We start from the raw sequence: 25,043 nt of genomic DNA, 5'->3' as shown, positions 1-25,043 counted from the left end.
GACAACGCGCAGATCAAGGCACAAAACTGCATTGCTCGGTTCGCAAACCCAATGTAGTGGTTGTTTCCACTGGTCAGTTCGAGTATATTCACCGATCAGATTTTAGCATGTGGGAGAAACGTGGAAATCACTTGGGGCAAAGTGAGGATACTGTGAAAAGATAACGAGCGAGTCGGATTTGAATCCAGGCCGTTGGATCCCTTTCATTTATTCAGTTTCCGAATCCGCGTGCTACAGAATTAAGCCGCAGTAATCCAGTGCTTTACCATTGCAGCAATCAGAGCAAGGCAAGAATGCAGATATACCAGTAAGGCATGCCAATTTACACAACCTCACTCACTCACTCGCTCATATCGGGTGCAAATTCAGACGAATCTGTGGGCAAATATATTTAACGCTGAATAAATGGTACAACAACCAGCGAGTGAAGTAAATAGGAAACACTCTGGATGGACACATTAAAAAATGTTTATTTTGAAAACCATATTTTCATTCGCCTTTATGAAAGATCTATTTAACAACCTTTATTTCAGCTTTAAATGTACTTAATTGTTATAAGTTAATTTCACATTTAAAGGTTGTTATATACTGTTTCAGGCAGTAAATCCTTAGGTAATACGTGTACAACACAAACACGAATAAGCATTCAAATATAAATGTTACAAATCTAAATAACCATGCATCGTGTGGGCATTAAGAATATTTTCAAAAAAATACATTTGAATACCTGGTTCTCAACTTCTGCACAATTAAAAGGCCAGAAAAATTCAGACTAAATCATTACTCTAATTATTGATTAAACTGATTATTGTGAATTTCCCCTTGGGATTAATAAAGTATCTATCTATCTATCTATCTATCTATCTATCTATCTATCTATCTATCTATCTATCTATCTATCTATCATATAGTGCCTTTCCTATCTATCTATCTATCTATCTATCTATCTATCTATCTATCTATCTATCTATCTATCTATCTATCTATCATATAGTGCCTTTCCTATCTATCTATCTATCTATCTATCTATCTATCTATCTATCTATCTATCTATCTATCTATCTATTACTGAACGGTCGTGATAGCAAATCCAATATAGGTACTTTTGTATATACTGTGTATCCTAGTTTGTATGCCAAATATCCATTTTATGTAGCAGCTATCTCGCAGGGTGGGTTAATAATACAATCATATTCTTCTTGGAATTGATTTTATGAATTACATTATAAAAAAGGCAGTGACAAATTGTGTCATTCTGGTGATGTGTCACCACCAGTATTTTTGGCATTCCATCACTAGCAGCATCAGAGCCAGCTGCAGGGGAGTCCTGAAAAGTGGGACACCTGCAAAGTTTAAAATGAATTCCAACAAGTGCAGCAACAGTAAGCAGTCCTTTTAAGGATAGAAAGCTACCTAAAACAATATATATATATGCGGACAATGTGTGCTCCACGTGACAAACTGGGACCCATTGTAGGCAATAATGATGAAACCTTTTCTATTCTAAATATTTAATATACCAATTATTTAAAGCGTGAAGAGTAGAAGCAAACAAAATACAAATCCAATGTAATACCCTGCAAAAAAGGCTAACACATATTACAGGAAATAAAAATGTCTCCACCAAAAATATAGAAAAGACTGAAGGGGCTCATTGCCTCAGCCACTATTTTCCAGCTCTAAGCATTCTGATCTTCTGGTGCGTGTGTACGTAAAGGTGCTCCTGACACCCCACCCGGAGTTTTTTTTTTCCGGCCTGGTCCGCTACTGTCAGGGTACTTCCCGCACTTGTATTTTCAAATTACTTTTACTCGTTTAGTAACAGTATTTTTAATTGTTCATCCACGCATGCATTATACTGTTGCGTACTTTTTCGTTACTACAGCGTGTTAATACAACTCTTTACAAAATAGTAATGAACATGTAGCCTTTGGTCAATCATAAACTTTACTACAGTTTATTTTTTCGAATAAGTAAATATTTTCAATTATCTTTGCAACCACTTGCATATTTTAAACATAACTAATAATGTAAAATGTTGGGGCTGCTTTCAGTCGTGTTTTGATTGTAAAGCCTTTGGAGATAAATCCGCAAAGCAATAAGGGAACTGTAGTACAAGCCTTACAAACATTACCCTTCTTTTACGATAACGCGGCTTTCTTAACTACAACTCCCAGCAAGCCATACAAATGGCGGAAAAATCCAAACGGCGCCAGTCAACCTCGCACGTTTGGTATTAAAACCCACCTCCTTCGTATCTGATAGGTTGAGTTTTCCATTGAGGCGATCTAAAGCCAGCAATTGGTGCTAAGGGTTGTCCGTTGTTACTACTCATACATCATATAGTCAGTTAGGTTGTTTCTGTTTCCCGAAAAAGTATATATTTGTCCATTTATTTGCTGTTTTTTTAAAGTATTTAAAACAGTCAGCGGAAAGAAATGCCAGTGCATTCGCGGGATAAAAAGGAGGCCAATCATGAGGAAATGGAAGTGGATTATCCGGAGCATGAAGGCACCAGCTCAGACGAGGAAGACACGGAGAGCTCTTCTGTGTCAGAAGATGGAGACAGTTCAGGTAATAAAAAAAACAAAACAACACAACAACCATTCAATGTGTTGTTTCTACGGTTTTTTTGTATTAAAATGTCGATTATTTGACAAGCATCCAGAAGAAACTTCCTTCATATGCTTTTTTTCTGGCCATCGTTCTCGCTGTTATTTGGCTACGTTTGTTAGTTGCAGACTGAGAGTGGAGAAATATTTTTTATACATCTATCGCTGCTAAAAATGCAGAGTCGCTCATTCAAGTTGGTTTTTGCTCCTATTCTGACCACTTTTTTTGAAATGGTGGTGGGAGTTACTGTAGGTGAATTTTCTGCCGTATAATTTTTGCACATATATCGTTTACAGTTTCAACCCCGGAACGTTCGGCTTATGTTCAGTAATATTATGTTGCTTGTGATGGATTTCAAATTTTTAAGGTTTAGTAAGAGTTTAACCAAAACTAAAGGACTCTTGTTTTACAGACTGATTATTTAAATATGAAACAGTAGTTTTGTGTAAATTACGTCGCGCAAAGGCACAGTGGCGCAGTAGATAGTGCTGCAGGATAACGGTTTTAAATCCTAATACGTGTAAAGTATCTATCTCTATCTATCATTCTCTACATGCGCACGTTTGAGTTTCATAAGATGCTCCCATTCTTACCATATGCTAAATAGCTACAGTTTAAGATTATTAAATATTTAGAATTGTTCGCATCCAGCATTTCTTCCTGCCTGGATGTTGTGGGTGTGATTGTTTGTTTTTTTTTAATTGTAAAGTTAATAACAGCAAGTAGAGGCTCAATTGGGAGAGCATTAAATTAAGTGGAGGCCTTCACAGAAAGAATTCCGTAGTCAATGAAATGCAACACGTCACATTTACTCGGAAGTTTGGACTATTCTCATGACATACTCCGCTGTTTAGCCCATGGTGGCTTTTTTATATATATATTTTTAATGAGATCAAACTTCAAAAGTCTTTGCTTTTAAAGTTGTTTTCAAAAAGGTCTAGCACAGATTATAAAAGAAAATGAGCCTAATTATTTTATTTAAAAAAACTGCTTTGAGAAAGCATACACTGAAATATTGTGTATGTCTGGTTAAGGTTGCCTATGGCATTCACAGATTTGTATGTTGTGTAGAATGGAAGACACATATTGATTCAACTGTCTACAGTTTAAATAAAATAAATACATTTTGCCTGATGGTGCATTGCATCACATTGGAGAATATAATTACGGAAAATGCCAGAAGAAGAATGTGTTTGAGAAAAAAAAACCCCTGTTTTTCATCTTTGCACCCTTCAGATTTGAAGAACAAAACGTATGTCAGATGTGCAGAGTGCACCATGCATACTTCACCTGAGTGTGTGTAAAGTGTTTAGTCCTTGAGCCTGCCTGATCAGCCATCTTTGGCCTTACAGATTACTGTATACATTTGCTAAGGGGACTGTTGATTTGTTTCAGATGAGTTGTTTGATTAAAGTTGTATGTAGATGAGCTGATAGTTTGCCTGCTTTGCCATATGTTTTATTTCTGTCTGATGATCATGCAACAACCTGATAAAATAGGTAAACCAAACTTGTTAGCTGTAACTTGTATAAATATGCATAATATGCCAGCAAAGATATAACTCCTTGTAAGTTTCTGTTTAACAAATCTTATTCTTTGCATCTTACTGCTCAATATGGTGTGTACTCCGCAAATTACTAAACTTCGCATCTTGCCCATGTTTTCTGTGCTGTTACAGGTAGTATGGGAAAAGGAATGAGACAAGTACAGACTGAAATCACAATATGGTCATATTTATGTCCATATTTGTCTTTGGACTTTTTATGGGCAAATACTAATAATTTCAACATAACTTTTTTAATGTTTTGGAAAGGTAATTCAGTAATCTGGGCATTGTGGAATTCTCTACTTCATTGTTGAGTTTATATGTAAGACTTTCTGCTGGTTGAACAAAATATTTATACTTCTGTAACAGAGATGGATGATGCAGACTGTGAAAGAAGAAGAATGGAATGTTTAGATGAAATGACAAACCTGGAAAAGCAATTTACAGATCTCAAGGATCAGTAAGTTCATTGTTTTTGATCTATATATTAATCAGAACCGATTTCTGAAGTACTTTTTTTTTTTTCTTCTTCTCCATAAACGCATTCTTGCTCAATTCTGCTATATATTTGATGAGCTGTAGCAGATTGGGGGGCTGGCAGGGGGACTTCCAGTGGCATATTGCATTTTCTTGTAAAACTTTTATCATTTTATAATAGCAATTTTTAATGTGTTAGTATTGAAAAGTTTACATGTGCTTCATAATTTCACCTTTTCTCCAAGTTGCTTTTTTAATCAACATATTTAAAGTTTCAAATTATTCTTTGGTTGTAGCGTGTACATGTAGTTGGATGTCTTACTTGAAGAAAATCTTCTGTACCACCTGGTGGCTTAGTGGTTATTACTGCTCCCTTATTTCCAAAAGAATGGGTTCAAATACCGGCATCTCTGTCATATTTGGAAATGTTTATTTTAATTGTTTTCCTTCCACGTACAAAAGATGTACATGTTTGGTAAGATGACAACGTCAAGTTGGCCTAGTATTGTTATGAATAGGCTATGGCTCCTTGTGACCCAACAGTTTAATTTTATTCATATTATTATGCTTCTGTTCCCATTTGTTGAAACCTTTTGGCACATGTTTTGTGGACTGTTAGTGCATATGAGAACTTGGTTAATCTCCACTGAAGTTGTATTTCTTCATGAGCTGCACATAAGTTCCCAAGAACGGATGTTTTGTGGAGGATGAACATAATTTAACAATTTTATAGAATGTAATTTAACAAAAATGTTTAATATATTGAGGGTATTCAAAGTACTGTCTTTCCAGTGACCATCATGCAAAATAACCATTGGAAGAGCATTGTCCCATTTCATGCGGAACACTGCTAACCATTAATCCAGATCGGTGGTATTTTGTAAGAATCCCCCCATTTGATTTTTAAGTTCAAATGGCTTATCCAAATATTCCATTTTTAGTTTAGTTAGTTTGAATTATGTCCAACCAACACAAACATGATTCATGCACAATTAGGTGATTATTTATTTGATTTAGACCAGCTGGTTTGAGAAACGCTGCAAAGCAAATCTCAGTGACCCATGTATTTCAACAGGTAATCTAGGTGTGAATAACAAAGCCATAAAGCCTGATTTGAGTTCAGACTGTTGAATCATGAAAGAACCACAGATCTGGCAGTGTAGGATGAATTGGGATCTACACTCAAGTTGACAAATTTTCTAATAATTAGAACTGTATGGCATATCCTGCTGGTCTTTACTTGCAATATGCAAAGTGTAACTGATTTGGAGACAGCATGGCAAGTAAAACCTCTTTCTATAAAATGTGCAAACACAAATACAGTAAACGTTTGTAAAGTATGTTTTCTATCGTGAACTGTGGAGCTGCCTATTTTATAATATGGAGATCAGTTCTGCCCACCTCATCAGACTCCACCTTTTGCACTCTGTTATTTACATTTTTGAAGGTGGCTAAATGCTTTATTCAGTGATGCATTATTTTCATTACTAACATTTTTTTAAAAACTGGTTTTGATTTCTAACTGGCACCCAGTGCTTTTGGGTTAGGCTGTAGTGCAGTGTTTTCCAATCTTGGTCCTGGGGACCCCCTGTGCCTGCAGGTTTTTGTTCTAACCAGATTCCAAATCAGTGACAACACCTGATAACACTGATCTCATTTAATTAGCTGGTATTTGTTTCTCATTTTATATTCAGAAAAGCACAACAGCATGATTATTTATAAGACATTTAGAAATATTTCTAATTTTGCTGTAGATTTAAATGCTTAACTCTTTTGTTGATTTTTAATTATATTTTGCCCTTTCTCTTTGCAGTTTTCCCCCTTTGTTTTGTATCTTATTAAATGACAATTAAAAATGAGGAGACACCCAGGCAAACACCAAATAATCAAAGGCTGCAACTACTTTAGCATCAGACCCACTAATTAGTAAATAATGGATTAATTAAACAATTAGAATACCTAGAAAAGTAGAATGAAAATCAAGATGAAAATATGGTTAAAAAGAAAAAAATACATTCTCACTACTCAAAGCGCTCAGCAATTGCAGGTTAAGGGCCTTGCTCAAGGGCCCAACAGAACAGAGTCCCTATTGGCATTTACGGGATTCGAACCGGCAACCTTCTGATTGCCCGTGCATATCTCTAGCCTCAGAGCCCCATTATTCCAATATAACTGCTTGGTACATTTTTATGTATATATTATATAAATAAAGTAATTTTATTTATTTATTTTTTTTTACCAAACTTAGTTTTCTAATTTCTGTATTGTTCGCAAAACACGCAACTTGGGAAATAACACATCACTTAATTAGCCCAGAAGTCCAATTAAAAACAAGCTGGTTGGAACAAAAACCTGCAGCCACAGGGGATCCCCAGGACCGAGGTTGGGAAACCCTGCTAGTGGATCAAACGGCTTAAATAAGAAATGTAATTTAATGTTTTGTTTTTTTTTTATTATTAAATATATTTTTTTGCTTGTGGTCATTTTTGCAATTTTAGAATATGACTGATGCAAATATGGAGTTTTTTGTTGGAGTTTTGAATTGGATTAGTTATTATTTTTTAATCTTGATGCATAAAATCTATTTAGAAGGGTACAGTCTGTGATTAGTTTACACATGTAATATGTTTTTTTAACCCTGAATTCTACTCCTGACCATATCTATGTTCAACTTCATGAATAAATAAGTTGTATGTGTTTGAATAGTTTAAGTAAAAATACATTTTTGTAATGTGCTGTGTAATGCATAAAATGTCTTTTATTACATGACTGTAAATTATGTGTTACAATCCAAGACATGTTTGGTAAATGCTTTGCATTAAAAAAAAAAAAAATCCACAACTTTTTGAGAAAGATGGGGAAACTCCACCAAATGTAACAAAGATAGGGGGATATTATTGGCTTGGGGGCGAGTTTTATAAAGACAGATAAGATTATTGACTACCTGATTTATCTTAACGTGCATGGTTAAAACAAATACCAAATTAACTTAATTCTGGACAAAAGTCTCAAATGCCTATCATACAGTCTTGGTGTCACAATCACTCCTAACCCATTAACAGCCGTATTTGGTGAACTCCTGGATGTGCATAAATTGGAGAAGGACAAATTGATTGTAATTGCTTATACCACACTACTAGCACATTGCTCAGCTGGAAAAATCCTAGTCCACCAGTTATCAGTCAGTGGGTAACTGATGTTATTTACTATTGTAAATTGGAAAAAAAATAATTCTCACTTAAAGCATCTGTTCAAAACTTTTTTTTTCTTATAAATATGGGAAGATCTAAATAATGAAATGTTTTCCTTTTCTTTTTATAGCTTTGCTCTTGTTGTTGGCTCTCCTCTTTTTCTCTCTCTGATTACATCTTGCCTGAAGAAGGGGCCTGAGTTGCCTCGAAAGCTTGCATATTGTAATCTTTTTAGTTAACCAATAAAAGGTGTCATTTTGCTTGGCTTTTCTCTCTGTCTGGCGGGGATTGATTGTATGGAATGTTGTTTTCTTCAAATAATGCCAATAAAAATTTCCTCTGTAATAACTGAAAAATGTGGTGGCGTGGTAGCGCTGCTGCCTCGCATTTAGGAGACCCGGGTTCGCTTCCCGGGTCCTCCCTGCGTGGAGTTTGCATGTTTCTCCCCGTGTCTGCGTGGGTTTCCTCCGGGCCCTCCGGTTTCCTCCCACAGTCCAAAGACATGCAGGTCAGGTGGATTGGCGATTCTAAATTGGCCCTAGTGTGTGGGTGTGTTTGTGTGTCCTGCGGTGGGTTGGCACCCTGCCCGGGATTGGTTCCTGCCTTGTGCCCTGTGTTGGCTGGGATTGGCTCCAGCAGACCCCCATGACCCTGTGTTCGGATTCAGCGGGTTGGAAAATGGATGGATGGATAACTGAAAAATAAATACTCCGTAAAATTGATTCTACAAATAAAAAAAATCAAATATTTATATAATTGTCCCTTGAATTACTGAATACCAGGATAGTTCAAAATATTTTCATTCACACAAACTCTTTCAACAATACACTTTTCAAACCAGGATCGTAAGAAAATCACTTTGTCAGGTTTGTGACATTTGTTGTTGTGAGATTTGTTTGGAGAAAACATTAGGTGGTTAAAAATATTATAAAGAGCAAAATTTAATGAGAAAGTCATATCAAGTTTTAAAATGTAATCCACACCTGGAGCTTCAGGTGTGCGTAGAACTCCACTAAAACGTGCCTACGCACACAAAAAATTCAGATGCATAAAACTGTGCGTAAGCCAACTTCCACACATTTCAGCTCCATAAATCCTGGTCAGTGTGAAAAGTAACGCATGTGCACGCGCCTGCCACTGCCCCGCTACTCCTCCCAGAATTTTGCATATTTTAATATGCAAATCAATTTAAATATCATCTTCCCCATTCAGTGTTTGTTAGACGATGGCAAAAGCATGTGTGGGGGGAAAAAAGAATTCTGGCGAAAGTTGTTGGCTTAAGCAGTGGTATAAACAACAAAAGGAAGTTGATTGAGTGGTACAGAGTAGCAGAGATACTCAAAAGTTCAAGTTCAGACAATTGCACAGAGCCTGAAGTAAAAAAAAGAAGCGGTCAGATATCAAAGTCAACATAAAAGGCGAGTTGTAGCCCACCGTCTGTGTCTTACAGAATCGTAGTAGGGAATAGAGAAAAGAAAAATAAAATAGGGACACATTGGAAAAAATGGTCAATGTCCACTTTAATCTTGTAGTTTATTTTGTCATTAAAGTAGAACATCATAAACTTAATCTTAAAATTAAGTTAAATTTACTAGAGTTTCTCAGATCCCATCATAACTAAAGTAGCACGTTAAATGCTTCATATTGTATGTGTTCGTCTATGTGCTCTGTGTGTGAATCACTGTGTGCTTCTGAAATGGGGTTTCTCTTATGCCATCAGGACACAGAATACATTACATTCATGATATTGCAGCTCTCTGAACAATTTAAATACAAATATGTATACTTGATGACGAAATGAATTAAAGCATGCATTAAACATGGGGGTGCATTGGTAGCGATGAACTGAGGCCCCACAATTTGCTTGCAACGACGTGCACAACCCTCAATGAATTTAATGCAGCAGTACTGTCTTTCAAATGTACCAATCCCCAATTACTTTCCTTCTTTCTCCACACAACCAATTGCCACACAATAAGCTCTTTAATAAATGTCAGACCATCTGTAAGCTTAGAGCGATGATTCTTCAAAACTTTTAAGGAACATTGAAATATCTTTATTACATGTTTAATTATTCCATCCATTTATCCAAGCCAGGACCAATCCCTGAACGGGACCACAGCTCATCGCTACCGCTGCGCCACCATGCCCGCACATTTAATTATTAACGGTATTCGTTATTTAAATTAAGTTTTAAAATGTATCTGTATAATGTAATACAGTGATCCCTCGCTATATCGCGCTTCGCCTTTCGCGGCTTCACTCCATCGCGGATTTTATATGTAAGCATATTTAAATATATATCGCGGATTTTTTGCTGGTTCGCGGATTTCTGCGGACAATGGGTCTTTTAATTTCTGGTACATGCTTCCTCAGTTGGTTTGCCCAATTGATTTCATACAAGGGACGCTATTGGCAGATGGCTGAGAAGCTAGATTGCTTACTCTTCTCTCTCTCTCTCTCTCTCTCTCTCTCTCTCTCTCTCTCTCTCTCTCTTGCGCTGACTTTCTCTGATCCTGACGTATGGGGATTGAGCAGGGGGGCTGTTCGCACACCTAGACGATACGGACGCTCGTCTAAAAATGCTGAAAGATTATCTTCACGTTGCTATCTTTTGTGCAGCTGCTTCCTGAAACGACATGCTGCACGGTGCTTCGCATACTTAAAAGCTCGAAGGGCACGCATTGATTTTTGACTGAAAAACAAACTCTCTCTCTCTCTCTCCCTCTCCCCCTGCTCCTGACGGAGGGGGTGTGAGCTGCCGCCTTCAACAGCTTTGTGCCGCGGTGCTTTGCATACTTAAAAGCCAAACAGCCCTATTGATTTGTTTGCTAGAGATTGTTTTCTCTATCTATGTGACATTCTGTGCTCCTGACACGCACTCCTTTGAAGAGGAAGATATGTTTGCATTCTTTTAATTGTGAGACAGAACTGTCATCTCTGTCTTGTCATGGAGCACAGTTTAAACTTTTGAAAAAGAGACAAATGTTTGTTTGCAGTGTTTGAATAACGTTCCTGTCTCTCTACAACCTCCTGTGTTTCTGTGCAAATCTGTGACCCAAGCATGACAATATAAAAATAACCATATAAACATATGGTTTCTACTTCGCGGATTTTCTTATTTCGCGGGTGGCTCTGGAACGCAACCCCCGCGATGGAGGAGGGATTACTGTATACATACTTTTAATGCATTTCATCTTAAAAATGATATCAAGAGCTCCTAGAAGATAGCCCTTGGAAATATAAATCGACTTAGAAGCCAGTCGTCATCATCTGTAAATACATGCTCTCTTCTATTGAGCTAAATTTCTTTATTTTTATTGTATGGTAAAATGAGATTCAAAATGCAAATCCTCCATAAACTTATTTTCCTATAAAATAATAAAATAACAATAATAATGATAATATAATAAAAAAAATGAAAAATATACAATATGAAAGTAGTGCAAATGGTTCATAAAGTGGCTCAGGTTGTACAATATTAAGTTTACAGTGAGGTCATTGTAATTCGAAGTTCAAACAGATCTACCAGAAGCACTAGATGAATTGATTATGTTTTTAGCTCTTGGAATTAAACTATTTCAGAACCTCGAGGTTTGTGCAGGAAAAGGCTCTGTGAAGTGTTTGCCAAATGGGAGAAGTTCAAATAGACTCTGCTCATGACTTAGGCATTGTGTGCTTTAATTGTTCTTCGGGGTTAGATGCTGTATGCTGTTAATCCTCGGCCCTCTCGACACAACCCGCCATAGAACTTTCTGATCAGCTGCTGTACAGCCGTGATTCCACACTCAGATATGGTGGGTTAAAATAATCTGAGTGGTGCACTGAGAGTAGCAACGCTAAAGCAGCTATGGTATTAGAATAGTTTGGACATTCTGTGGACTATTGTTACAAGTTGATTACAATCAGATGCCTTAAAATTATAAATGATATACAGTTAATTTCAGTGTATTTCACAAAGCTGTGTCATGGATGTGAAACTAAAAAAAGGAAACCACACAGGAACAGTAGAACTGCTTTGACGCTGGGTGCTGCCAGTTTGCAAAAGTGAATGGCAACTTGTGTATGCACAAGGTAATGCTGGTGTGAGATTATGCGTAGCTTTACTCCTAGTTTAGTTTTTATAAATCTCGAAGTCTGCGTTTAAACAGGTGTACACAATATTTTTGTGTGTACACACCGTTTATACATGATGTCCCTGGAGATCTCATTTTCATAATCACTCCCTCCATTTTTAGATTTGTCCTAAATTAAAGGCTAACTTTGTATAATCAAACCTCTCATTTTCAGGTATTATTTAAGAATTCCTGTGAAACTGCTGTTTACCTTGCATAACTACCTTTGCTGTTGCTCATGTTGTGTACTAATCCAAAAGTAGCTATTGAATTAAACTTTTAAGGGCACAAATTACTCATCTGGTTTACTCGCTGTACTTTTCAAATAGGTGTAATGAGTACATTCCGTATGCTGTTTTAGTAGCCCCACTGAATGCACATCTTTGCGATGTATGTGTTTCTGTTAACACACTACATGGTGTGTCACTGGCTAGATTTTCCTACTTCTTTAAAGCAGTACAAGCTGAGTAATAGGGTAATTCCATGTCAAATCATCACACTTTTAGACCTCATTGTCACAGATTTGAACAAAACTTGGCATGCTGATTTGTTCATATGAGTAACCTATGGGACTGAAATTGCATGTGTCTTGGATTAATATTAAGGGTGATTTAGGCTAACAGAAAAATAATTGTGAAAAGAGCGTCAGACAGAGTAATGATTATGAAGCTGAAAATTGGAGGTGTGATAATGAATGTTGTTAGTGCATATGCCCCACAAGCTGGGTGTTTGATGGATGAGAGAGAAGATTTCTGGAGTGAGTTGGATGAAGTGATGAACAGTGTACCTAAGGGACAGAAAGTGGTGATTGGAGATGATTTCAATGGACATGTTGGTGAAGGGAACAGAGGAGGTGATGAGTAGTATGGTGTCAAGGATAGGAATGAAGAAGGTCATATGATAGTGGACTTTGCACAAAATGATGGGCAAGGCTGTGGTGAATACGTATTATAAGAAGAGGGAGGGACATTAGGTGACATACAAGAGTGGAGGAAGACGCACACAGGTAGATTGACTCTTCTGCATAGGATAATCTGAAGGTGATTGAAGACTGCAAAGTGGTAGCAGGGGAAAGTGTAATTGGGCAGCATAGGATGGTAGTCTGTAGGATGACATTGGAGATCAAGAAGAAGAGGAGTTGAGTGAGGGCAGAGCCAAGGATCAAATGTGTTTGGGAATTATTACTTTGTCTGGCTATATCTCCCTAACTATAAGTTGCAAAGAAATGGTTCCCATATATATTGTTTTAAAGCTCTTATCCAACTCTATATTTTGTGTAAATACTATACTCTCTAGCGTGGCACGGTGGCGCAGTGGTAAAGAGACCTGGGTTCGCTTCCCGGTTGTCCTCCTTTCGTGGAGTTTGCATATTCTCCCCATGTCTGCGTGGGTTTCCTCTGGGTGCTCTGGTTTCCTCCCACAGTCCAAAGACATGCAGGTTAGGTGCATTGGCAATTCTGAATTGTCCTTGGTGTGTGTATGTGTGCCCTACTGTGGGCTGGCACCCTGCCCAGGATTTGTTCGTGCCTTGTTCCCTGTGCTGGCAGGGGTTGGCTCCAGCAGACCTCCGTGACCCTGTGTTAGGTTATAGCGGGTTGGAAAATGACTGACTATGCTCTCTCCTAAATGAAAAATTACCATGTTATGAGTGATTATAATATTAAAAATTGAAAAGCAAAAAAGGTTACTTTGGTCAACAACCTTTCACTTTGTCTCTGCAGATAGCTGCTGTATGTTCATCTCAGTTGGTCGAGCACAGAAATAAACAGACAGAATTCGCTGGTATACCTATTTATTGAATGCCTAAAAGGGTTGTGTGGATTACCTGCCTTCATAAGGTACTATGACATACTTGATCTAAAGTAAAATGCCCAGTCCAAAGTAAATGACTTTCAGCTTGAACAGATGAACACACAATTCATGTGTCACTGTTTGAAACATTCAGAGGATAACTCTCTGTATAAATAGTTGGTGCAAAAAGAGCTTCACTCCCTGACTTTTTTGGGTATATTGGCATATTTTTACAGTCCCCTTCACACTTATGACAGTGTGCATTTAATAATTTACATTGAACTGTGAATTTTTAAGCTACAACAACAACTAAACTGAAATGATTTTCTAAGTTTAAAATTGAGGCAAGTCACTAAAAATATAAATGGTTAAAAGTTAACAAAACTAAACTAAAAACGAAGTAACTGTGAATGTTCACAGTAAATGAGTGAGCTAAGTATGCGTTTTGGATCATTTTTACGTTGCTTTATTTATTTATTTTTATTTAGTTATTTGCCAGAGGACAACAGACATTGTGGTAAAATATTTAGATATGTGAAGTTCTCTTCTATCCAGACTAGACTCATAGTATGAGGCTGTCCCTGCCATATTTGCCAGTAGGTACTTTGTTTCTTGGATTAATTGTGTTGGCTTTGTATCAAAGGTATATTTTGGAATTACTCCTGGTGTCATCTGAACAAAAAAATATTTTCCCACATTTGGGAGCCCGAATTTGACTTTTATGGGCTTGTATGTTTTTTATGAGCTTTGAGGAAAATATGAAAAATGGATGCAATGTGCAGGGGTGACAAATAATTGCCTTCAATTCTTGTATCTGCTTCTTGGTAGTATTCCTGAAGACCTTTCCGCTTGCTCAGTTTTGGGAATACATCCTGATGTTTGCATTTTCTTGGTAGTGCCGGTTTTTCCTTCACTTCTTAAGGATGGTATCCAGTGCTCCTGTATATACTTAATATAGTATGTTGAGTTTTTATGTTACATTGAAAGTTAAATTTTAGGTTTGCTCATAATTTGTAATAATTCCATCTCATAGAGTCCAGTTAAATTTGCAAATGCATTCTTTGTGTTATTCGTGACCTCTATGTTCATGACATTTTCTCCAAAGACCAGGTTCCTCTCCTACAGTTCAAATACAATATTAGGTTAATTGTTAACACTAAACTTTTTAACTTTGTGCTGATATGGCGTCCTATCCTGCGTTTGTTCTTAATTTTAACTCTGTAATGCTGGTCTTCGCACCATCTTTTTGTGGCTTTGATTACAACAACCTGGTTAGTGAAAAATTAACAGGAAGTTGTAATCCTATTGTCAAGATGAAAGAATTCTGAGGAACTTGGAATCTGTTCATTTAAGTAAAAAGGCTACTATATTTTAGTTGAAAGAGAAGGTATTATTATTATTTTTTTTTTTTTGTTTTTGGAAAAGGGTAAGTCTAAAGAATAACCCAGTTTTATACATTTAGTTTTTATTTTTTCCCCTCCCCATCGGTCTGTATGATGCTTCCCAAACCCTTAACTAAATCGTTTACTCTTTGTAAGATTGTGATCTTGTACTGCCATTGTTGCAATTGGCTCACATTTTTAACTTAAGCTGACCAATTATAAACATTTTTCTAATTGTGCTTTAACAACAGACATAATTGTATTCTGTTCATTGTTGGATATAGCAGTGCATTTTTAGTAACCATCCAAAGGTATGCATAATACTAAATTCATGTTGTGGATCAAGTGTGTTAATGAGACATTTGGATGTCTGGAGCAAATGATTGAACCGTTTTTGAAAATATATTTAACCAGTAACATTGTCGGCTAGTAAAATCTTTGCCTACTCCAAAAACTAAGAATATGATTTTAGGGCATTTAACAAATAGTTTAGTTCAGAATGTTTGGGTTCTTTTTATGTAGTACATGTTTTGCCTAAGTACTTTTAGTTGTTAAATCATCTAAACAATTTACCTTGACTTCTATGTGTGTTCCTCTTTCTGTTAGACTTTATAAAGAACGGCTAAGCCAAGTTGATGCCAAATTGCAAGAAGTCATCGCTGGGAAGGCACCAGAATACCTTGAGCCTTTGGCAACCCTGCAAGAGAATATGCAAATCAGAACCAAAGTGGCAGGTGCGATTTTATTTATTTATTCTTTCTCTCTCCTAAATTCCCATGCAATACAAAGGTCATGCACAAAAACAATTTCCTCTCAGGGATTAACAAATTATATCAAATCAAAATTACAGATTTTACTCCAGATACTTTACCTACAAGACATGCATATAAGATTGACCTAAAACCCTGAAATTGGGCCCCATATGAATGAATGTTGGACAGTACCCAACATTGGACCCATTGCCCAGTCCAGGGCTGTTTCCAGCATCATGTCTCATGCAGCTCCAATAGGTTCTGTCTCATTTGTACTTGATTAAGAGGATATGAGGATGGAACAATGGCATTTGTTTAACATGTCACAAAAATTAAATGAAATAATTATTGGCTAATACACGTCATATTGGCTGTTATTTTGTGTGACGAATGTCAAAGAGTTAAATGAACTTTCAGACTATTTTTGAAAGACCTGCTGAAGACAGTATTTCTCTTTTTTGAATGCAGGTATTTACAGAGAACTTTGCTTGGAGTCTGTGAAAAATAAGTATGATTGTGAAATCCAAGCAGCCCTCCAACATTGTGAGGTAAGTTTCAAGAAAGATGTTATCAAATCTATGATTATAAAAAATAATGCAGTTTGCATGTCCTCATGGGTCTCCTCTGGTTGCCTCCCATGGTCCAAACAAATTTGGTGAATTTGCATTGCTAAACTGGCTCTAGTGAGTGTGTGTATGTTCACCCTGCAATGGTCTGGTGAACTGTTCAGTTATTATTTTTGCATTGTATCCAGTGACTGCAGGGATGGGCTGCAGCTGCCCCACACCCTATCCTGTATAAGCGGGTTAGGAAAATTGATGGACTGATGGATGAATAATAAGTGGACACTATTTCAGAATAAATGTTTATCATCTATATTTTTGAATTGTCTGTTTTAGCAGTACAGTTCAGAATGACCTGGATACATTTCGTAAATAAATAATGAAACCCAGTATAACAATTTATTTGGAATATGCACCCAGGATTGTTGCACAAATTAGTATCATTAGGAACTGTTTGGAAAATAGTGGTGAGACATACATTAAATTAACATATTTCGTTAAATTTCTTAAGATAGTGTTTTTCTCTGCAGCTTAAAGATATACTTTCTTGTATATCAATCGGTCTTTAATTGCAAGCTTTTATAGGGAGCAGCATACGATAAAACTTATATGGAAAATAAGGCTCCACTTTAGTCAATTTTATAGTGTTTGGGGACTGACCAGTGATAAAGAATAGTCTGCAAAAGAATACTTCTTGAAAACCTGGAAGCAACACAGTGAAAATCTTGCTTTAGTAAAATTGTAATTTTTTTGGTTCAGCGTTAATTTTATTCCTCTTCTTGCTATAGCTGTTAGGTAAGCGTTTTATTGACATATGACTTTGTGGACTGATGATATTTTGCCCAACGAGTACACAAAATTTATTCAAAAGCTGTCGGAAGGAATGCCTCAAATACATTCAACTAACTGATTTATGTGCCTTTCGTTTCAGAGTGAAAAGCTGCTTTTGTTTGACACTGTGCAAAGTGAACTCGAGGAGAAAATAAGGAGACTTGAAGAAGACAGACACAGCATAGATATTACCTCAGGTATATGTCACATAATGTGTTTGTGATTCAGGTAATCATTTTAAGAATTCATGAACACACAACACACATTTTAAGAATTTTTATTGTACTTCCTCCTTGCAGTGTTAAAGGAATAGATTACTTTCCAAAGTGTTAAAACTGCATCCAATGGTATATTGTAAGATTTGTATTTTTTAAAATTCACAACCCAGCTTACTGAGCATATAATCACACAGAACAAGCAGACTTGTGTTTTGAAGTATCTGAGAGATGGAGATGAATAGCTTTTAATGAATTTGACTTTTAATATCAAGGTTTGCATGGGTAATAGATGGCCAGTAATTTCCACAGCTTTTCTGTTTTAAACAATAATCACTAATTAACAGAAAATTCAAGTTTTTTGTATTTAACCATGTACTTTATGGAATGATAAAACCTTGGTTTGTTGGTCGTCTTCATTTTTCTTTAATATAACTTCTTGACTGATGGTTTACTGCTAAGATGTTCACTAAAATGTTAGCAGGCCATTTGTAATTGTAATAACAGAATATGCACAAATATAAAATGACCCATGTCATTAAGAATTAAGATTACAAATTTTAGCAATTGTACAAAAGTATATTTTACCAAGGCAATTACCTATTTTGTGTAAAATTCTGTCAGTGAGAACTTTTCTTTTGAGAAAATTGTTCTTTTAAACTGTTAGTCAGTGGATAAAAGCACAATTTACGGTCAGACTTTTCAAGCTCTTTCTTAAGAGAAGCTAATAGCCTATTCTAATGTCCGAGGTAAGATGTTCCATCTAATCAGTTGCTGCAATGCTAGGCTGATGCAGATTTGTACCACTTCTTTGGGTGTAACATTTACTCAGGATTATAAGTGTTTCACTATTTTTAACCTTGAAAGTTCAGTGTGTCTGTCATTTACAATTCTGGGGCTCACTCCTTTGCTGTATTTCTGTCTTTATATGCTGCACAAGTAATCTCAAGTTAATACAATATGTTAGTTTTTTTATCTTATCCTTTTTTTCCCCAAAAGAACTATGGAATGATGAATTGCTGTCAAGAAAAAATAAAAAGAAAGACCCATTCAGTCCAGATAAAAAGAAGAAGCCAGTTGTTGTTTCAGATATCCTTTATTCATTTCCTTTAGAAATATTCAAAATCAGTGTGTGGGTGTAGAGGTAAGGTGTTTCAGATTCTTTACCAGGAATCTGCGTAATTTTTTTTTCTGTTTGTTTTAGCTGGGTGCTTAACAGAATTGTGTTAGAGTAAAATGTTTTTTCACAGTTATTGAAAATTTCAAGGCATGGTAATGCCGAGTAGCAGGATGGTCCTATAAAACATGATACTTGATGCCTACAATTGAGAGCTTGGAAAATGCACTTCAGATAATGCATTTGTCATTTTTATTTACAAGACCTATATTTTTATGGTAACATATAGCTACATATCCTTCAGAAGTTACATTTAATGGAGTTTCTGTTGTGTTCATAGCAGTGCTGTATATATGACTATCAGTATTTCCTTAATTTTTTTTACGACCATATATAGTTTATATGTTACAAGACCTTGATATTCTTGAAGACTGGACAACCATTAGAAAGGTATGCATTTGTCACATGTTGGTTTTTATGCTGAGCTAATTAATCTGTACTACAGTTTTACTTCAGCTTGTTATGATGTAGTATTGAGTAGCTATATCTTTTTCTTGATTATCTAGGCTGTGGCCACATTGGGACCCCACAGGATAAAATCAGAAAGTGAGTAAACTTAAAGGCATTCTGATATGTTTTTTTTTTTTTTTTTTAATTATATGAGAAACTATTAATTTATTTTCTTGTTTTTTTGTTTAATTATGCTTTATTAAATGATTAAATACCAAGTACTGAAAATTAAATTTTATATATATTTTATGAGGATGCAAAACTTTTCTAAATAGCAATGTATTATACCAAGTTTGTTTCAGCAGTAATTCACCATTTTAAAAATACAAAGTTAGATTTTAAGGTAAAATGAATGAAAAAAAAATTTACACAGTATTTCAGTGTAGCAAATGGGCATGTCCACAGTTATTCCTTTTTAGCTTTTTACTTTCCCGTATACATAGTATAGAAAAAATACAGGAATCGTGAAAAATTGACCTTGATTTTGATGAATGTTGACGTTTTAGACCTTCCCGAGAGCGAAAATACCGTTTTTGAAATTGTGTGTCTGTGTGTAAATATGATAACTCAAAACGCTTTGGCCTAGGTCAGTGAGATTTTATACACTTGCTTTATATCAAAAATAAGGAATCCTAACAACTTTTTGGGCCACTTCTGGCAACCGGAAGTGGTACTTTAACTGAATACTTTCACGCATTTTCAAGTAAATTATGGTTATTATTACAGATGATTCAAATGTTGTATAGATATTTATAATGATAAAAAGCAAACATATGAAATTTGAGAAAAATTACTCAACTGAAAGTAGTATTTTATTTAAACAACCATCCAAATTTTTTGTATCATCTCCAGCAGACCCCCGTGACCCTGTGTTTGGATTCAGCGGGTTAGAAAATGGATGGATGGATGGAAATAATAAATGTGTACATGATATTAAAAGCTGTATTCAATACAACCCATATTCTTTCAATAACTATTAATAATTTTAGTTATACATCAGTGGTTTAACAATAACATGTAAACATTGAACTTGCCATATATAATGTAATGGGAATAATAAACTGCCATGTTCCTGGTAATGCATTTAATTTTATGTTTTTTTTATTTCTGCCATCATTATCAAATGTAGCTAAATGCAGTTTTACCTATATAACATTTGTTGCAATAAATTGCTATAATACTAACACTTTTTTCCTGTATTTTAGGTGACTATACCTTTTTTTTTTTTTTTTTTTTTTTTTACTTTGAATGTAATCATGAAAAAAATCCCTAAGTGTGACACTATTATTTTAATATAAAGTTTGATTATAAATGGAGATAAATGATTATGTATCGATATTCTCAATTAGTTATGACTAGAAACAAAGACATATTTGAGAAATATTGCGTAACTGGAAGTGGTTCTGATGACCTTTTTCTCTATCTCCGTATAATTTAATTTATTTATTTATTTATTTTAAATCATCAGTTAAGATCATTAAGAAATTTCTAGATACCTACAATGGCGGTACTCTCTCTATATCCTCTTGTAAAATGAGTTGCATATTTTCTGAATGTGATGTAGCTGTTTACTAATGATTATAACATTTGGTGCACAGGCAGTTTAAGTGACTTGCTCAGGGTTGCACAGTGAGGCATTGGTGGGAATTGGGCTAGTAAACTTGTTGTTTAGAGTCCTGAGCCTTAGCCAAATAATGTATACTTTAGTTGTTGGAACAAATGACTTTGTAAGATGTAATAAAAACAAATGATATACTGTCCTTAAGAAATAAGTGGTACATTAATTGGGTGCACTTCAGTTTTGTGATAGAAAACATTTAACTCAAAAAAGGTGCGATCTATTTAACCCTGTTTTTCATCATATTGCCTTTAGCATCCATAAAAAGCGAAAAACACCAACACAGTGCCCACTCAGAAGATGGACGACTCTTTTATGATGGAGAATGGTATAACCGTGGCCAAAGAATATGCATTGATAAAAAAGATGAATATCCGACAAGGTAAATTAATAGTGCTGCACATATTTTTTCCTTTATGATTATTCTTCATGAGACTTACTTGTTACAAAGAGGTCGTTTTTGTGTTTTTTTTGATAGTAAGTGAACCGGCTATGTTAATCTATGTCATCCTGAGTATGAATATGTGTTTTACTGACTTATCAACGTTGTGTTTTTTTGTGGGAGCAGCGCCTTAATAACCACTATCAACCATGATGAAGTCTGGTTCAAAAGAATGGATGGCAGCAAGTCTAAACTCTACATATCTCAGCTTCAGAAAGGGAAATACACAATCAAGCATTCCTAATCTTTTTGCATTATAGTATTTTTTTTTCAGGATCAAAAATGTTTCCAACATCATGTATTGCTGCCAAAAAGCAATTTTTTTTTAATAATTGTTTTTAATTTCAGTGAATTTTTTTTTCAGTTTTTTGTACATACTGTATTTAATGCACAATTTCACTGTAAATGTTGAAAACTACATTTAATTTTGTTTTTGCTTTCTTCTGTTGTGCATGCGACTACCTCACGGTCCCTTATTTAAGAAGAACCTTGAGGTGCTGTAAATAACACCAGATGAGTAATGTCAGAATTTAAAATGTAGTGGACTTTTTTTTTCTTTTTTTAAATTGTCTTGAAGTAAATGTTGCTTCAGGCTATCGCAAGGAGGCTGTTTGCCTTACCATTACTAAATTAGTGTATTATTTATAGTTTTCTTAGATGGTGTGCCAAAACCTGTTAATCTTTGCTGGTTACTATATAATAATAGAGTTAAACTGAACCACTCTATGTATTTGCAAAACAATGAGGTTTATAACCACTTTGTTAGCAAGTGTTACTCTGTTTACCTCATTTTGGTCACTGCTGCTATTGTGAATTTTATCTTGTACAAAGTATAGTACTATATAAATATATATTTCTGTTAATAACTTTCTGGCATTGTTCAGGACTTGTCAGTAATTGCAACAATCCTCATACATGTATATACTATGTGCTTTTTTTTCTCTCTCCAGTGTTTCTCACAAATATTTATTTCTTTTTTCCTAAAAGTTAAACAAATACAATGCAATGCATTTCACTGAGGTAAAGATTTCATTTTTGAGCATGTGCTATATGCTTTTAGTGGACAAAACCCAACACTCCTGCAATGGTTTTGGGATGTTTGATGTTGAGGCAGTAAGAGCTAATTGCCGTTACCTAGTTTTCCCCTTTCAGTACCACAATACTTTTAAACCTTTGGGAACAAGCGGAGAATACATTTCCAAAGGCAGCTTTGAATGTGGATCTTTTCAACTGTGGTGGTGTTTCTTTATCCCAGTTCATTGTATTCCAGAAACCTTTATTGTAACATTTTAGAAACTAAGCAATATAGTTGCATAAAGAGAGATCGTCAGTCACTTGGACCTTCTCAGATAAGCTATTTGATGGCAAATATTTAATACATAAATGGTTTACAAATTGTTTCATTTTACTGGAATAAGAATTCTCCTTCGTGTTATGTAAACAGCATTAAAAATGACATTTCCACATAATTTTTACATTACGTGTGTATATAATATATATATATATTTTTTAAAATAATGATTGTAGAATTAGAGCATGAATTGTGTTTGTGCTTATCTATGATGTCTACTGTCCTACAACTGAGTTTGTCTTTATTTTTCTGTCTTTGTTTCTAAAACAGTAATGCCACAAAATGTATTGCATTTATCTGAACAACTTTGACAGGGTAATTCGTTACAGTCTGGCTGTCATCTGTCCAAAAATGAATTGTTTTCCCTTTTTATCCCATGTGCATTCCTATTTTTTGCCTCTTGGTCTCTTTATGAACTAACCTTGCAGTCTTCCAAATTGTTTATATGTTCTGCTGTTGTGCCTTTGTTTTGTTGTTATATAGGAAATTGCATGTGATAAACAAGTGTGCTTTGTTTTAATGTTTTTTCAATCGAGTTCTCACTTGATTAGACACTTGCAAGTAATGAACACAAGTAAATCTGAAGTACTAAAGGGTGTTTTTTTTTTTTTTTATCATTGTGCTGTAAGTGGAAGCATCTGAAGAAAACAAATGTACTATTATCTATATTGCCATTTTGTTTTAATTGTGCCAAGATGTATTGTCTGTGTCCTTCATTTGAGTATTGTTTTTGCATCTGAATGTTTCGATATTATACTGTATCTACAGTATATGTAAAATTTAATCCCAAGAGCTGATGGGAGTGGGGGTGGGAATTGTAGTTCATTTCACATGTATGTGATGGAATGTACAGAGATCAAAATATTTTTTTTAAACTAGACAACTATTACTTTCTATGTTCAATGTGTTTTTTATTGAAATGGAATTAATGCTTCACAAAAATTTGCTTTAGGTGTATTTCTAGCAATACAGCAACTATGCCAAAAAGTTGAACACTTACTTTGCAGGTGGGTAAATGTGTGTTTCTAGAACAGCTGCTAAGTATAATAGCATTGTTTCTACTGCTCACAAATGTAACCTGGATAATTATTCCTTGAGAAAATTGGTAAAATTTTGTCTTGTGATCAAGGCTGGAAAAAACGATCTCTTAGACATTACACCATCAGCAGTAACTCATTTGCATCATGAAGAGTAACTTAACATTTTCAGGCCTGCTTAGACCAATTTAGGTTTGTGAGATACTTTGTGAGAGTTCATCTCGGCAACACCTGGTGGAAGACTAGAAAAAACACGATTGGGAAATGGAGTGTACTAGTCGACAATTAACCTAACCGGTATGTCCTTGGATGAATATTGTGGGATACATATAGCATTGTTGATTTGATCATAAAATGATAAACTGTGTGAATAGGGGGCAGTTTCATCTCAAGAAAAAACATCTTTGAAATAGCAATAAGTGCTTCAATCACTAAGCAGCAACTCACATGGATGTTTGCCTTGTTCAACAATGGCTACATTTTCCAAAATTAAAGAACTACCTGAATGCTTCACTGTTGGCAATACGCACACAAGCCAAATGCTTTTTTTTGAGGTATACAACAGTTGTACTTGTAAAATATGATTCATCTAGTATCACTGTTCTGCATTGCTTGCTCTTGCCTTACCTTTTTTCCATCACCCTAGCAACTGTATAATATGTTTTTCTGTGCTTTTATCACTGTTGCAGCATCCCATTTTTTAAAGTTCAGAGTGAAGATTGCCTGCTTTTCATTTGCCTAGCCAAAACTTGATTGATTTACAAATTCTGGGTTACCCTTTACACTTTAATTCTTCAGTATCTACTTTGGAACTGAAATGTGTGCTTTGACCCACATTTGCTAATGATACCCATTCCACTAACTTCAGTTCTGACATTTCCAAAACAACAGACAATGAAGTTGCTTTCATGGTCATGTCCGACAAACACATGTTCTTCAATGGTCCTTCCTCTATTAAAGATATCTTCTACTCATACTTGCCATTATTTCAGTTTTTACAATTTATTGTGCATTTTAGAAAGAAGCCTGAATTTGCTGAACTGTTAATTTAAATGGTTGAAATATTTAAGGATAAAAAAATTGTAATAGGATTGTTGGGACACGTACAGAGTAGAGCAAAATTGTTACTTGCAAAATGCTGCGACAAGAAATGTGAATGTATTAAATATAGAACTTTTTTTTATCCGATTTATTTTTTCCATAGCATTTATCATTCCTATTGTAACTGAAGATAAACAAATATGAAATTTAGAACCAGAAACCAGTGCATCCAGGATCAGTTGCCCAAAACATTTCTCTCACAAAATCACTTATGACACCCAGACAAAATAGGTCCATTATTAGAAAATACACTCGCATTAACCACAAAAGTCAACATAAATAAAGAAAATTCTTAACACTAAATAAACTGCAACACAAGAAATAAAGTAGACTTTTGCAGGATATGTTTGTGGTGTTTCACTGCTGTTGCTCTGTGTTCTAGGTTTTCTTA

General features: G+C 35.2%; 1 protein-coding gene across 1 annotated transcript; it reads left to right on the top strand.

The window, feature by feature from the left end:
* The first annotated feature begins 2,288 nt into the window (after positions 1–2,288).
* brms1la (BRMS1 like transcriptional repressor a) lies at positions 2,289–23,488 on the top strand. The gene is made up of 10 exons (XM_028821326.2): positions 2,289–2,574; positions 4,529–4,619; positions 15,722–15,849; positions 16,336–16,415; positions 17,362–17,458; positions 18,476–18,565; positions 18,979–19,043; positions 19,160–19,199; positions 20,977–21,103; positions 21,290–23,488. Exons 1-10 carry the CDS (start codon positions 2,439–2,441, stop codon positions 21,405–21,407), a joined length of 972 nt encoding a protein of 323 aa, XP_028677159.1. The 5' UTR covers positions 2,289–2,438; the 3' UTR covers positions 21,408–23,488.
* Positions 23,489–25,043: the final 1,555 nt, after the last annotated feature.

This window comes from Erpetoichthys calabaricus, chromosome 16, assembly GCF_900747795.2.
Source record: "Erpetoichthys calabaricus chromosome 16, fErpCal1.3, whole genome shotgun sequence".
NCBI lineage: Eukaryota > Metazoa > Chordata > Cladistia > Polypteriformes > Polypteridae > Erpetoichthys > Erpetoichthys calabaricus.
Note: the sequence above shows the minus strand (reverse complement) of the source record. Positions and strands in the feature narration are given on the sequence as shown.

What these genes read in the sequence shown, in the direction of transcription:
- brms1la (XM_028821326.2), top strand. Translation starts at nt 2,439, where the DNA reads ATGCCAGTGCATTCGCGGGATAAAAAGGAGGCCAATCATGAGGAAATG. An exon ending in AGAAGATGGAGACAGTTCAG is followed by an intron (nt 2,575 to 4,528) that starts GTAATAAAAAAA and finishes CTTCTGTAACAG; the next exon opens with AGATGGATGATGCAGACTGT. An exon ending in AAAGATGAATATCCGACAAG is followed by an intron (nt 21,104 to 21,289) that starts GTAAATTAATAG and finishes TTGTGGGAGCAG; the next exon opens with CGCCTTAATAACCACTATCA.